General features: G+C 41.5%; 1 protein-coding gene across 2 annotated transcripts in view; it reads right to left on the bottom strand.

Moving 5' to 3' along the window:
• Positions 1-14,848, bottom strand: part of STS (steroid sulfatase) — a 167,242-nt gene that overhangs the window by 80,208 nt on the left and 72,186 nt on the right. For both annotated transcript variants that reach the window (XM_060233925.1, XM_060233924.1), the window contains exons 4-5: positions 13,829-13,951; positions 9,951-10,374 (exon numbers count right to left, since the gene is read on the bottom strand). In XM_060233925.1, the coding sequence (XP_060089908.1) occupies positions 9,951-10,374; positions 13,829-13,951 (547 nt within the window). The remainder of the gene's footprint in view (positions 1-9,950; positions 10,375-13,828; positions 13,952-14,848) is intronic.

Below are 14,848 nucleotides of genomic sequence, written 5' to 3'. Positions count from 1 at the left end.
GGAGAGGCTGCATGGCTGCGGGGGTGGTGGTGGGGAGGTTGCATGGCTGCGGGGGGGGGGGGGTGGAGAGGCTTCATGGCTGTGGGGGGGAGGCTGCACGGCACCGTGGGGCGGCAAATTTGGTGCCCCCACCCTGCCAGCCCTGGGGCCGTGGTGGGTGGGCTGGCCCTGGTGCCAGTCCCCAGCACCACAAAGGTTGGGGACCACTGCTTTAAGGGATAGGGAAGATTTGTAGAACTGCTTTGCTAAAAATATTTGCAAAACTGCCTTTCTCCAAACTTAACACTTAAGTGTTAAAAGGAGAGCATTAGGCAGCCAAAAAAGAGCATTAAGCCACCTACATCCAGAAAGCTTTTCCAAAGGATGAGGTTTGGGACTGGTTTGCTACTTATAAATTAAAGCAAGTGTGACTGAGAGGTAAGGTCTAAGTTAAATTTGAAAGTTACTCCCATTCTGCTTTATGTTGTATCTTGTCATAATTGCTATGGTTTATTCCAGGATATTAATTTGGAAGGAAATAAAGAGATTTGAAGAAATAAAGAGGTTGCAGACAGCATTTATCAGTCAATTGCAGAAGGCTTTTGCATCTGTTTAAAGAAGTTAATGACTGATTTGCTCCTAATACACACACTAGAATACAATAAGAGGCTGACAACCTTGACATGGACAGTTACATCCTTGAGAAAGAATTCAACAAAATGAGTCTAAACCAGGTACTCATTGGATTACTCAATGGACTCTTTAGTAAAAATATACATGATGGACTTTTTTATAATATTGTACTTCCTTCTTATGTGGTGAATAAGATTTTTGATAAAAGTTTATGTATATCACAGTGTTTGGTTGGTTGTTATTCCTCTTTAATCAACAGGTGGCAGGGTTCGTATTTTATAGCTTTAAGTGAATCATAACAAAATGGTATTTAAGGCATGACTAAATTTTAAAAAAAAGCTGTCAAGAACAAATAAAGACTGGGTTTTATTGTCATATTCAAACAGTAGAAATGAAAGGAACAGGTCTGTCACTGAAAAAAATTTATATTTTTAAATCGTATGTCTCTGTTATCTATTCTTGTGGAAAGTATTTTACCATGCTTTCAAATAGCTACATATAACTGCCATTTATTTATTTATTTATTTTCATTTCTATTTCACAGTCTTAAATCTTCAGATACACAGCATTCAAAATGTCTGATACAGGCCTTACTTGCCAAAAGGCTATAAATAGGCTTTGGTGGTAATCTTAACAGTATTTTTCTAGGAGTAACCTCCATAGAGCATGTACACACAAACACCACTATTTTCCAGAAGAGTAACTAAACAAATGAAATTCACAACAATAACTTGAGAACCTGTACAGGGGTAGCTTAATTTATATACAAAGGCATTACAGGCAAAATAATACATATGTTGGTGAAAATCCAATAAACTAAGGCACCAAAGGAAATATATTTCTGAAATTCCTTTCAATTTAAAGATTATTTGGTTAATAGAGGATGTAAATGTGTGATACCCAGGAATATGCTAATCAGGAGTATTTTCAAATCATTTGGTATTTAGGGGCATTGCCCAGTTGGTCTGCATACTGTTTTATCAACCTGGTTATGTATTTTATATTTCTATGCTTCCTGTGTGTAACTCTGCCATATGATAAATAATAATGTCATGTCTTCATGGCTACCCTTCTCATTCTCAATCTCCTCCTGATTTCTTGGTTGCATTCTCCCTTTTGGGTGTTAATGCAGTCAAGGAACAGAAAATCTTTAAACAATTTCTTCATCATCAGCCTTCAAATTGTACAGTTCCTCCACAGTCATTATTTTTGTCTTGATGTTCAGTAGTAATCCTGACTAGGCACTTTCAGCTTTAACCTTCATCAGGAGTTCTCTTCAGATCTTCACTAATGTCTGCCAGTAATTTGGTGTCATCAGTATATCTCTAATTGTTAACATTCCTTCCACAAATTTTCAATCAACCTTCATCTAAATCTAATCTAGCTTTCCTTATAGTATGGTCAACATACTGACTGAACTAGAGTTGCCACGTCCAACTCAGAAAATATCAGAGGACTTTGGTGTAGAACCAGGAGCAAGGGTGTGACAAGCACAACTGAGCTCCAAAGGGAGTTCTGGCCATCACATTTAAAGGGGGCCACACTCCTTTTACATGCCTTCACTTCATTGGAAACAATGGAGATGGGGACACCTTTTTTGAGGGCTCATAGAATTGGACCCCTGGTCCAATCTTTCTCAAACTTGGGAGGGGAGTGTTGAGGAGAAAATCTGCTGAAAATTTGGTGTCTCTACCTCAAAAAACATCCCCCACAAGAGCCCGATACCCACAGATCAATTCTCCATTATATCCTATGGGGAACTGGTCTTCATAGGGTATAATGGATTGTACAGCAGACATTCAACACCCCTACCCTTTCTGGTAACCCTAAAGGGGGGGGTAGGTCTTCAAACTAGGGGATACCCTGCCCCCAACTGAGGATTGGCAACTGAAACTCCAAGAATTTTCCACCAACCTGAAACTGGCAGCCATAGTCAGGACTAGCCCCAATGTTCTGCCTCAGAGGCCTGTAGTTAAGACTTTCAGATCAACAGTCTCTCTCTGACTTTCTGTGGCTATCTCCCTCCTCCTCCCTCCCTCAGCCAATCAAAGGAAGGTTTTCTTTCTCTCCTCTGTGAATCAGTGTGACAGGCAGCTCAGCCAATGGGAGAGTAGGGAGAGCTAGTAACTGCCAGAACCAAGGTTATTTGCCTTTCACTGACAGAACCAGCTTTACTGGGTAGCAACAGCCAGTTGAGTGGGAGAGAGGAGCGAACTCAACCAGTGGCATGCAAGTACTCTTGACTAATAGCCTGGTTAACAAACAAAGTAATGGATGCTGTAAAAGGTAAGAAGGACTCCTTTAAGCGGTGGAAAACCAGTCCAAGTGAGATTAGTAAAAGGGAACACAGGCTGTAGCGAATCAAATGCAAGACTGTGATCAGGCAGGCAAAAAGGGACTATGAGGAGCATATTGCAAAAAAATAAAAATAAAAATAAAGACCAACAATAAAAATTTCTTCAGCCAGGGAGGCAGTGGGGCCCTTGGATGACCATGGGGTAAAAGGATTACTGAAGGAGGATAGGGAAATGGCTGAGAAGCTGAATGCATTTTTTGCCTCCGTCTTCACTGTGGAAGATGAGAACTTTTTGCCCGCCCCAGAACCACTAATTTTGGAAGGGGTGTTGAAAGACCTGAGTCAGATTGAGGTGACAAAAGAGGAGGTCCTACAACTGATAGACAAATTAAAAACTAATAAGTCACCGGGTCCGGATGGCATACATCCGAGAGTTCTGAAAGAACTCAAAGTTGAACTTGTGGATCTTCTAACAAAAATCTGTAATCTTTCATTAAAATCTGCCTCCGTTCCTGAGGACTGGAAGGTAGCAAATGTCACCCCCATCTTTAAAAAGGGTTCCAGAGGAGATCCGGGAAATTACAGGCCAGTCAGTCTGACTTCAATACCGGGAAAGTTGGTAGAAACCATTATCAAGGACAGAATGAGTAGGCACATTGATGAACATGGGTTATTGAGGAAGACTCAGCATGGGTTCTGTAAGGGAAGATCTTGCCTCACTAACCTGTTACATTTCTTTGAGGGGGTGAACAAGCATGTGGACAAAGGAGACCCGATAGATGTTGTTTACCTTGACTTCCAGAAAGCTTTTGATAAAGTTCCTCATCAAAGGCTCCTTAGAAAGCTTGAGAGTCATGGAGTAAAAGGACAGGTTCTCTTGTGGATCAAAAACTGGCTGAGTAATAGGAAGCAGAGAGTGACTATAAATGGGCAGTCTTCGCAGTGGAGGACGGTAAGCAGTGGGGTGCCGCAGGGCTCGGTACTGGCTTCCATGCTCTTTAACTTGTTCATAAAAGATTTACAGTTGGGAGTGAGCAGTGAAGTGGCCAAGTTTGCGGATGACACTAAATTGTCCAGGGTGGTGAGAACCAGAGAGGATTGTGAGGAACTCCAAAGGGATCTGTTGAGGCTGGGTGAGTGGGCGTCAACGTGGCAGATGCGGTTCAATGTGGCCAAGTGCAAAGTAATGCACATTGGGGCCAAGAATCCCAGCTACAAATACAAGTTGATGGGGTGTGAACTGGCAGAGACTGACCAAGAGAGAGATCTTGGGGTCGTGGTAGATAACTCACTGAAAATGACAAGACAGTGTGCGTTTGCAATAAAAAAAAGGCCAATGCCATGCTGGGAATTATTAGGAAGGGAATTGAAAACAAATCAGCCAGTATCATAATGCCCCTGTATAAATTGATGGTGCGGTCTCATTTGGAGTACTGTGTGCAGTTCTGGTCGCCGCACCTTAAAAAGGATATTATAGCATTGGAGAAAGTCCAGAAAAGGGCAACTAGAATGATTAAAGGGCTGGAACACTTTCCCTATGAAGAAAGGTTGAAACGCTTGGGACTCTTTAGCTTGGAGAAACGTTGACTGCGGGGTGACATGATAGAGGTTTACAAGATAATGCATGGGATGGAGAAAGTAGAGAAAGAAGTACTTTTCTCCCTTTCTCACAATACAAAAACTTGTGGGCATTCGATGAAATTGCTGAGCAGACAGGTTAAAACGGATAAAAGGAAGTATTTCTTCACCCAAAGGGTGATTAACATGTGGAATTCACTGCCACAGGAGGTGGTGGCAGCCACAAGCATAGCCACCTTCAAGAGGGGTTTAGATAAAAATATGGAGCAGAGGTCCATCAGTGGCTATTAGCCACAGTGTGTGTGTGTGTGTTTGTGTGTGTATGTGTATATATATATATAAAGTGTGGTTTGTTTTTTCTCTCTGGAAGTGAGAGAGAACCTGTTCAATTTGCCTGCTAGATTATCAACACATATGCTAATAGACCCAGTAGGAAAACCAACTAAGGAATTTGTTGCTAGGATGTCTCTAGGTGATTCCTTAGATTTTCCAGAATGCCTTTTAGGAGGGCACTCAGGATACACCTGTGACCTGGGCAGACTGGATCAAAGGAGCAATGTAAAGTTGGTGGAGACCAGGGGTTAGGAAAACTGCCTTGCAAGAGGAAGTTGTCCTCTTTTCCCTGGGATGTTTGGCTGTAACATAACTTTTTAAGATTATTAGTGCCTGCCCTATTTTAACTTCAATTAGGGTATGTCTAGAACAAAGAAAGGGCAGTGAGTTTATGACCAATTTTCTTTTGAAAGCCATTTGCTGATCTAGTGCTCTGCTTAAAGATGCTTGTAAATATTTTCTTTTCAAGATTATTTTTTTAACTTTGGAGGTTAGTTCTCAAGATACCCCACCATCTTGGATACATTAGTACAAGAAGGGCCCCCAGATTGAGAGGAAAGCTCATGGCTATTCCTCCAGGGGAGCCCCAAGATTGTAATTGGTCCCTGTGGTAACTATGTGCTGGCTAACAAGGGGCCTCAGGTTGGAAAGGGGAGCCCTGCCCTTCTAGGAGGAAATCCTCCTCCAAAGGGGCAGGTAGTGGCGGTGAATTACCGTAGTAGAAGGAAGAAGTAACCCACATCAGGAGTTGGCAATACCAAGGAGGGGTGGGCAGAGCTGGGTCTGCAAGTCAAAGCAGGCCTGTTCTGTCACAAGGTTATTTTAGTCTGCTGTGCTGGTGGATAGGTTGTTTAAATCTGATAGAAAGGTTCAGCAGTAAAAAAATAAATCATGAGCTATTTCTAATGGTTAGGGAACAGTTTCACAGATCCAGACACTCAGTAGATTTTTCCTAATTAAAATAGTTTTCATAATGAGCTGTTTAATTACTTATAAGCTCTACAGGAAAAAAAATTAAACCTGCAGTCTTCAAATGGCAGTTTCAATACAGATGTTAACTCAGGTGGATAGATGATCCCAAAATGTTTTCAAGAGCTACATTCCTGGAAGCAAACCGTACTGAACAGGATTCTAATTAGACCTCCATAGGACTGCTTTCTTATAGTACCATCCTAAACAAGTCTATTTAGAATCCTATTCATGTCTATTCAGTGGGGCTTACTCCCAGGAAAGAGTCTTTAGGATTGTACTGTTTTATGTAAAATGTGAAAAGAACAGCATGCCATGTCAATTGCTTTCATTGGAAGATACCACATCAGAGCTTTTTATGAGCAAGAACGCACAGGAATGCAGTTCCGGCTAGCCTGGAATCAGGGAGTGTGGCCTGATATGCAAATGAGTTCCTGCTGGTGACGGCAATGGTGAAAACAATGGTGACAGCAGAAGATGAGATAGCTGGACAGCGTTACTGATGTAACTAACATGAATTTGAGCAGACTTCGGAGGATGGTAGAAGACAGGAGGGCCTGGTATGACTTTGTCCATGGAGTCGCAAAGAGTCGGACTCAACTGTGCAACTGAACAACAACAACAACAACCAAGGTGATGTCAGGGGGTGTGGCCTAATATGCAAATGTGTTCCTGCTGGACTTTTTCTACAAAAAAGCCCCACACTACATAAAACCTCAGAGAACACTAAAGACATTTTCCTTTGAAAGAAACTGATCAACAAATATTATCTTCATAATTCTCAGTGTAATTCTCTGTGTGATTCTCCTCACACAGGACTTGCTAGGTTTTCTTAAATAATAAAGAGCTGAGTGAACAATAAAATCTCCTGTCCTAATTCTAAGCTAATTACATCAGGATGCATGTATTTGCAGAATTTTACAATGCCTTTCCTACCGAGGGCCATTTTCTAAAGGCATGAGACATTCCCATTAGACATGAGTGTCAAGAGCACTGAAGGTAATGTTAAATTAAAATAATTAGTACTTGAGTACTTACGTATATTCACTATTAGCCTCTTGTAAATTAAAATAAATGTTTTATACAGATAATAATAATTTCAGATGGGCAATGTCTGAGACACAATTCTAGGAAAGTACTTTGGCATAAAAGAAACCTAGGAGCTACTTGTAAAGTATGTCTGCATAATCTGTGACTCATCCATCTGATCACAAACCACCTTTTATATACTGAGGCCTCTTGGGGCTTGACAACCCTCTGCTTTAGGAATACTAGATACTTCCTGACACTTACTTCAAGTGGGCTACTGGACTGCATTTAGCCTGGCAGTCACAATTCTGCAGCTCTGATTATTCAAACTAGACAACATATTGTCTTGAACAGTCCTGAGAGAAGGAATTTACCAGGTCACTTTCTTTTTGGAAGAGGCAGAACTGAAAACTTAATGGCTGGCTGACAGCACTAACTTCAAAGAATCAGTCTCTGATTCAATTGCCACTAGAACTCCAAATTCTAAAAAATACAAGATTACTACTTTTCTCTTCTGTGACAGCCCAGGGATAGGTAGGGCCATGAGGAGAAGTGGGTCAACTGCCTTGTTGAGGGAGTATGGCCAGGAATTTCAGCAGCAGGACAAGACTGGCTGATACACATCACTATGGTATGGGGCAAAGGTGTGCCGTTGCTGTTTAGGGCTCATGGGGAATAAATAATAAGTGAGTGGCCAATAAGGAAGGAAGGACATGGCCAGATACTGGGATATGCCCTTAAACTTGTGGTACAGAGGAGTTGGGAGCACCCTGCAAGTGAAGGGAACTCAGCTGGCTCATGCCACAGAGAACACTCCCTGCAGCTCAAGCTAACAAACTGATTGTAACTTGAGCAGAACCTGCTCTATATAACTGGATGCATGATAAAGGTACCACAGCTATTGGGAGGACTATGTCTCTTTCTTGAGATGGAACCCTATCCAAAGCCCAGCCTACTATGGGCCTTGACCCTGTTTGCACCATGTCTCCCCTACCCTGTGTAACCATCCATCACACCTTCCACTGTGAAATTTAAACTAGCTAACTTAGATGATCATCTACCTAAACTTACAATTTCATTATTAGTGGCCAAGCCATGATCAGCTAATGGGAAGCTTGGAATAACTTTACTGATTGATACATAAGTAGAGTTCTTGTCAATCTGAATTGATATACAATATATGTTGATGCCAATATATGTTGATGGGTGAGTGGGCGTCAACGTGGCAGATGTGGTTCAATGTGGCCAAGTGCAAAGTAATGCACATTGGGGCCAAGAATCCCAGCTACAAATACAAGTTGATGGGGTATGAACTAGCAGAGACTGACCAAGAGAGATCTTGGGGTCGTGGTAGATAACTCACTGATAATGTCAAGACAGTGTGCGTTTGCAATAAAAAAGGCCAACGCCATGCTGGGAATTATTAGGAAGGGAATTGAAAGCAAATCAGCCAGTATCATAATGCCCCTGTATAAATCGATGGTGCAGTCTCATTTGGAGTACTGTGTGCAGTTCTGGTCGCCGCACCTCAAAAAGGATATTATAGCATTGGAGAAAGTCCAGAAAAGGGCAACTAGAATGATTAAAGGGCTGGAACACTTTCCCTATGAAGAAAGGTTGAAACGCTTGGGGCTCTTTAGCTTGGAGAAACGGTGACTGCGGGGTGACATGATAGAGGTTTACAAGATAATGCATGGGATGGAGAAAGTAGAGAAAGAAGTACTTTTCTCCCTTTCTCACAATACAAGAACTCGTGGGCATTCCATGAAATTGCTGAGCAGACAGGTTAAAACGGATAAAAGGAAGTACTTCTTCACCCAAAGGGTAATTAACATGTGGAATTCACTGCCACAGGAGGTGGTGGCGGCCACAAGCATAGCCACCTTCAAGAGGGGTTTAGATAAAAATATGGAGCAGAGGTCCATCAGTGGCTATTAGCCACAGTGTGTGTGTGTGTGTGTGTGTGTGTATATATATATATATATATATATATATATATATATATAATTTTTTTGGCCCCTGTGTGACACAGAGTGTTGGACTGGATGGGCCATTGGCCTGATCTAACATGGCTTCTTTTATGTTATGTTCATCTAATCTTAATCTATTCATTTAGAGAGTGTTTAATAATCCACTTAAAAGTAGTATCTAAACACCTTTTCAAACAAAAAATAGCTTTCTGGCTGCATCCACACATCATAAAATACTGTGCTATAGTTGTGCTACAGCTATCATTTGCAACTAGACTGCTTGTCCAGAAAAGATAATCCAGTTACAAATGACTGATATAGCACAATGATAGCACAAATACATTTACAGAAGTATCCTTTTCTGCAAACAAAACCAATAATCCATAAATCTTTTGGAATCGTGGATTATTGTAAATTCCATTGTAGCCTGTTAGTCGGTGAGGCAGACTCAGATCAGGTCGCTAGCCCTCACTACTGCAGGAGGTCCCCACAGGTTCCTCCCAGGCCTAATTCCTAGCATTTCTACCTATGGGTTGTGCTAACACCTCCATGCCTTCCACTGGCCTGTTATCTCTCAGTTCTCCCCAGTCTCTTCTCACAGAACTGGCAGGAGACTTGGCTATAGCTCCAGACCTCTGTGGCTTTGCCGGCCCTTTCTTCACAGTCCACTGCCCACTCCAGCCTCCTGACAGGCTCACTGTCACCCTAGGCATTGGGTGGTTCTAACCAAATTGGGTGGTTCTAACCAAATGTCTTCCATAGGCAGCTCCTCTGACACTGCACTGCATTCCTCAGTGCTCATTTCCTTGCCCTGTGAACTGTCCAAGGCCTCTTCCTGGCTCTAGCACTGCTGGTTCATTGCCAGCCTTTGAAGGTTCTAGAGGCTGGGCCTGGCCTTCCATGCTTTCTTCCATCAGTGTCAATGTGCAACTTCCAGCAGGGCTGTTTGAAGTGATCTGCTGCTGCCCAGACTCTGCGGGGCAGCCTGACCAGCTACATACCTTTTACTTCCATCATCAGTGATTCTCCTTGACTTTTAAATAATAATGCCATAATGCAATACAAAATATTCAAATTAATATTTTGCTCATTCACATTACACATTGCCTTGTAAACAAGTCAGCTCAGTAAAATACCAATATATTAATGCTTAGCACACATACCTTTTTATAAACCCTTTGGCTTCCTCAGTAAATCTTTGTGTGAAGTTTTCATAGATCCAGGGTTGCTGAATAATAGTGTGATTCCTCATCAATATGCAGTTTAGATACCGGTAGTTATACCAAAATAACAGCAAGGGTCCAAGTAACACAGAAGCCATTAAGAAGAAGTAGCCTAGTGCTCTGATGCAGCCTCTAAAAAGACCAAGATAGTGAACAACCTTCAAAGAGATCATGGCAATCCCAACAAACTGGAGAGCTGTATGAATGTACATTTCAACTCCTTTGACAAACACGCTTCCATGTCCAGGTATGCAGTCTCTAAGATTGGTCAGAGGAATCCCATAGAAGTAATCAAATCCATGGCTTAAAGGATGGTGGCAAAAATCATTACTGCTGTTGCAGTTAATCCCAAGATGCCACTTTCCTAATGCAGAGAAGTATACACATACAGTTTTCAGATGGATATTCAAATGTCCAACAAGATAGCTAGTCTGTCATGAGCATAAAAACATTCTTATGACTTCTTTCCTGTTTTGCTTAACAGTCATTATTCTGCTAATATAAGAACATAAAGTCATGCTAGATCAGACCAAAGATCTGTCAAGTCCAGCATTCTGTTCACAAAGTGGCTGATGTGCTGCCTCTAGGAAGTCCACAAGCAGGATGACTGCAATAGCATCCTCCAGCCTGTGGACCCCAGTAACTGATATAAAGAGGCATACTGTCTCTGGCACTGGATGAAGTAGATATCCATCATGACTAATAGCCATCAACCATTAATTTGTTCACTCCCTTTAAAAAAAAGCCTTCCAAGTTGGTGGCCATCACCACATCCTGTGGTAGGAAGTTCCACGATTTATCTATGTGCTGTGTGAAGAAGTACTTCCTTTTGCCTTTCCTGAATCTCCCACATTTTCGTTTCAGTGGATGACCCTGGGTTCTAGTATCATGAGAGAGGGCAGGGAAACAAACCTCTTCCTCTCTACTGTCTCCACACCATGCATAATTTTATAGATTAGTATTTTTTTTTCTTTACTTGTCTTCAGAGCTTTTTTTGGGGGGGGAATGCAGTGGAACAGAGTTCAAGAACCTCTCTGTGGAAACAAAATTCTCAAAACAGTTAAAAATTCATGAGGGACACCAGTGTGTTTTTTGTTCATTTCCTTCTTGAGAGTTCTTCTTTTCTAGAAAAAAACCCCTACTTGTCTTTTTTTTCTAAGCTAAACAGCCCTAAATGTTTTGACTTATCTTTACTGTAGCTCCATTAACATTTTGATTGCACTTTTTTGCATTCCCTTTGCTTTTACAAAGTTCAATGCACCTTAGGCACATAAATGATGGGTAATCAATCAGTGTCCACCATAATGGACTGGGTAGAGTGCCCACTCACTGTTTGACAACACATAGATTTTCATTGGCCCAGTAAGTGTATAAACTGGATAGCAGATAGCACTGGTATCAAGGTGCATCTTTCCTTCTAAAATAAATGTAAAAAATGACAGCCTCCATTTGAAAATATTTAAATCAGTAGTTGATAAAATTTCTCTCTAGTACCAAATGGACTGTATGAATGCTTTTGGAGGCCAAAATAGGGTTGCCAAGTCCAATTCAATAAATATCTGGGGACTTTGGGGGTGGAGCCAGGAGACATTAGGGGTGGAGCCAAGATCAAGGCTGTGACAAGCATAATTGAACTCCAAAGGGAGTCCTGGCCCTCACATTTAAAGGGACGGCACACCTTTTCAATTCCTTCCTTCCATAGGAAATAATGAAGGATAAGGGCACCTTCTTTTGGGGCTGATAGAATTGGACCCCCTGGTCCAATCTTTTTGAAACTCGGGGGGTATTTTGGGGAGAGGCACTAGATGCTATACTAAAAGTTTGGTGCCTCTAACCCTAAAAACAGCCCCCCCAGAGCCCCAGATACCTGCGGATCAATTATTCATGATTTTCTATGGGAATAAATCTCCACAGGGAATAATAGAGTTCCCAGGAAACATTTCCCTCCCCTCCCCCTGCTTTCTGACGATCATGAAGTGGGGGGAGGGCCTCCAAACCAGGGGATCCCCTGCCCCCACCTGGAGATTGGCAACCCTAGGCCAAAATCAGTGGCAAGAAGAGGTTCAGAGCCTCCCCATTTGCAGATTTGCCTCTAGCAACTTCATCTATTCAGAGTCTGCAGATCATCCACATGATGTAGTTAACTGTGACCAAAAGACCTCACCTTTCTGCATGCTCAGTTAACGTGCAGAGGGCAGCAGACATGAAAGTGCTGTCTGTATCCCCTGCCTCCTGATAATCACCTTGACTTGAGCCACAACCAATGGATGACTCATGTGGCCCAATCTCATTGCTGGATGGCTCGGATGACCTGCCAAGCCTACACAACTTGTCTGGTGGACACCCTTGCATGACAGATGGCTGCTGTTGCGCGGTCCAGCAGCCACTTCACAACTCATCTGGACACAGTTCCATGGTCAGTCAGTTGTAAAATTTGCCCCATATGGCAATGGTCGGCTTGCCTGCATATCTGGCCAGCCCAATGACAATGCCATACACAACTCCCTTAGGTTGTTCCCCACTGAGAGAAGTGGTGGGTGAAGGGGGTGAACAGTGAAATAGATGGGGATTTTTCTCAGGCCATTTTGGTCTCCCAGTCCTTTCCTGACAATACTCACATATTTTGTCATCTGTGGTGATTTCTGGGAATGGATCATCTATAACAAAGCTGGGTATTAATTTATGATCAACCTTCCATTGAGGCAAGGGCTTGGTTGCAAGTGTTAAAACTATATAGTAGGGTATACTCAAGTAGCAAGGTCTATTGACATGTTTAAAAGAGAATTCTTATAGGCCTACCTGTAAGACTGAGAGAAGTGGTGGGTGAAGGGAGAAGTAGCAAGGTCTACTGACATGTGGTGGGTGAAGGGAGAAGTAGCAAGGTGGGTGAAGGGAGAAGTAGCAAGGTCTATTGACATGTTTAAAAGAGGATTCTTATAGGCCTACCTGTAAGACTGAGAGAAGTGGTGGGTGAAGGGAGAAGTAGCAAGGTCTACTGACATGTGGTGGGTGAAGGGAGAAGTAGCAAGGTGGGTGAAGGGAGAAGTAGCAAGGTCTATTGACATGTTTAAAAGAGGATTCTTATAGGCCTACCTGTAAGACTGTTCACAAGAAACTTTTGGCTGTTGATGATACTCTAAAAACTATTTCAGGGATTAGGTTTTCATGCAACATTTGCTTTGGTGAGAAGTGGTGTAAAATTAATGGGTCATCGAAGCTCTGTTTTTAGAGCACATTGCATTCACTCATTTTATTCTTTTGGCTTTCTTCCTCCAGTATTTCTTCCCTTCTCCTCCAATATCTCTTCCCTCTTATACTTACTTTTGACCTCTCCAAGTCTTTTAAGAGCTTTTGTACTGGCCAGATTAAATGCTTAATTTTTGGTAGTTATGAGGGTTAGGTTTTTACCTTTACCTTACTCGGAATGGATTTGCTCCTGTTCTTTAGGCAAGATAAATACTATAACACACATTCTCTTGGGGTATCTGTTGTATATTAGCCTGAGAAAGTACTGTACTTCACCATGTCTGTCAGCCTGCTCTGAATCATATCCCAATGCGATGTTAACATATCTACATGCTGATAAGGACCCCCCCAACCCACCCACCCCAATTATTTCTAATAACTATTCACAGCTCAAGTTCAGACCTTTTATTGGATAAAAGGAAAGGGATTAATTTATATGATGTGTTACATAAAGAATCAATGGAAACCAAACTGCAAAAAAAAAAAAAAAAAAAAACCAATAGAGGCCAAACTGGGTAATATTACCTAGTGGATGAAGACAAGATATACCAACAAGCACATATTGATCATACCTATAAGAGCTGAAGAATAACCTTCTTGCTGTAAAAGTTTTGCAAATGTTGTTTCTTCAGGAGGTAATCCACCAGAAGAACCAGAAAATAAGAACACTCCAGTTCGATGTACAGAAGCTATTCCTGGAAAAAATAAAAATTACTTTGGAAGGCTAAGGCAAAAAAAAAAGTGTGTTCATTGATGAAATACATACTCTTTGAAATACAGAAAGAGAACAGTACTGTATCATAGATCCAGGTGGGCAGCCATGTTGGTCTGAAGCAGTAGAACTCTTCATGCCAATACAGTTCACTGTATCCTGAAATTAGGTGCCTCAATGTGAAATTGAGGCACCTAATTTCACATGTATGCACATGTAGATGTATGCCCGGTCCTCATTTACTTTCCTGTATAGCATGGAGTGGGAGATGTAAGAATATCTCCCACTCCGTTCAGCTCAGTTTCAAGGCTAGATCTGCTTTCTACTCAGCTTTTAACACTATAAGACAACTGTGTTTCTGTGCCAAGTTTCAAGAATGTCACAGCTAAAATAGCACCTAAATGACCTTTGGTTAATAGTCTGTTGATAGACAATCATTTAGATAAGAATTCCCATACAACTCTATTGTGGGGATGGAGTTCCCCAGAGTTTATCCCTTCTCTCCAGAGATTTTTGTAGTTCCTCAAACTAGGTTCAAAGGTAGACACATAAAAATGAATTGGTATTTTTTTTCCACATTTCTATTCCGCCTTCCCCAAATGGACTCAGGGTGGGTCACATCAAATAAAACAGATTACATATTTCTAAAACAACTAACCAAGCATAAAACCAAGCAAACCAATTTATTAATTAAAATTCACTTATTAAAAAATTCAGATGGTGACCATTTCAAAAACCTATGGGTTTTGGGGTATAAAATGAAATTATGTATTCCTGTTATAGGACAATCTGTTTTAATCCATTTGATTACTTTCATATCTTTGAATCTGAGAGAGATTCAATATACATTTTTTCCCACATAAACATCTTATGCTACCAA

The sequence above is a fragment of the Heteronotia binoei genome, chromosome 3 (assembly GCF_032191835.1).
Source record: "Heteronotia binoei isolate CCM8104 ecotype False Entrance Well chromosome 3, APGP_CSIRO_Hbin_v1, whole genome shotgun sequence".
Classification (NCBI taxonomy): domain Eukaryota; kingdom Metazoa; phylum Chordata; class Lepidosauria; order Squamata; family Gekkonidae; genus Heteronotia; species Heteronotia binoei.
The sequence above is the reverse complement of the archived record's forward strand: the minus strand, read 5'-3'. Positions and strand labels throughout refer to the sequence as shown.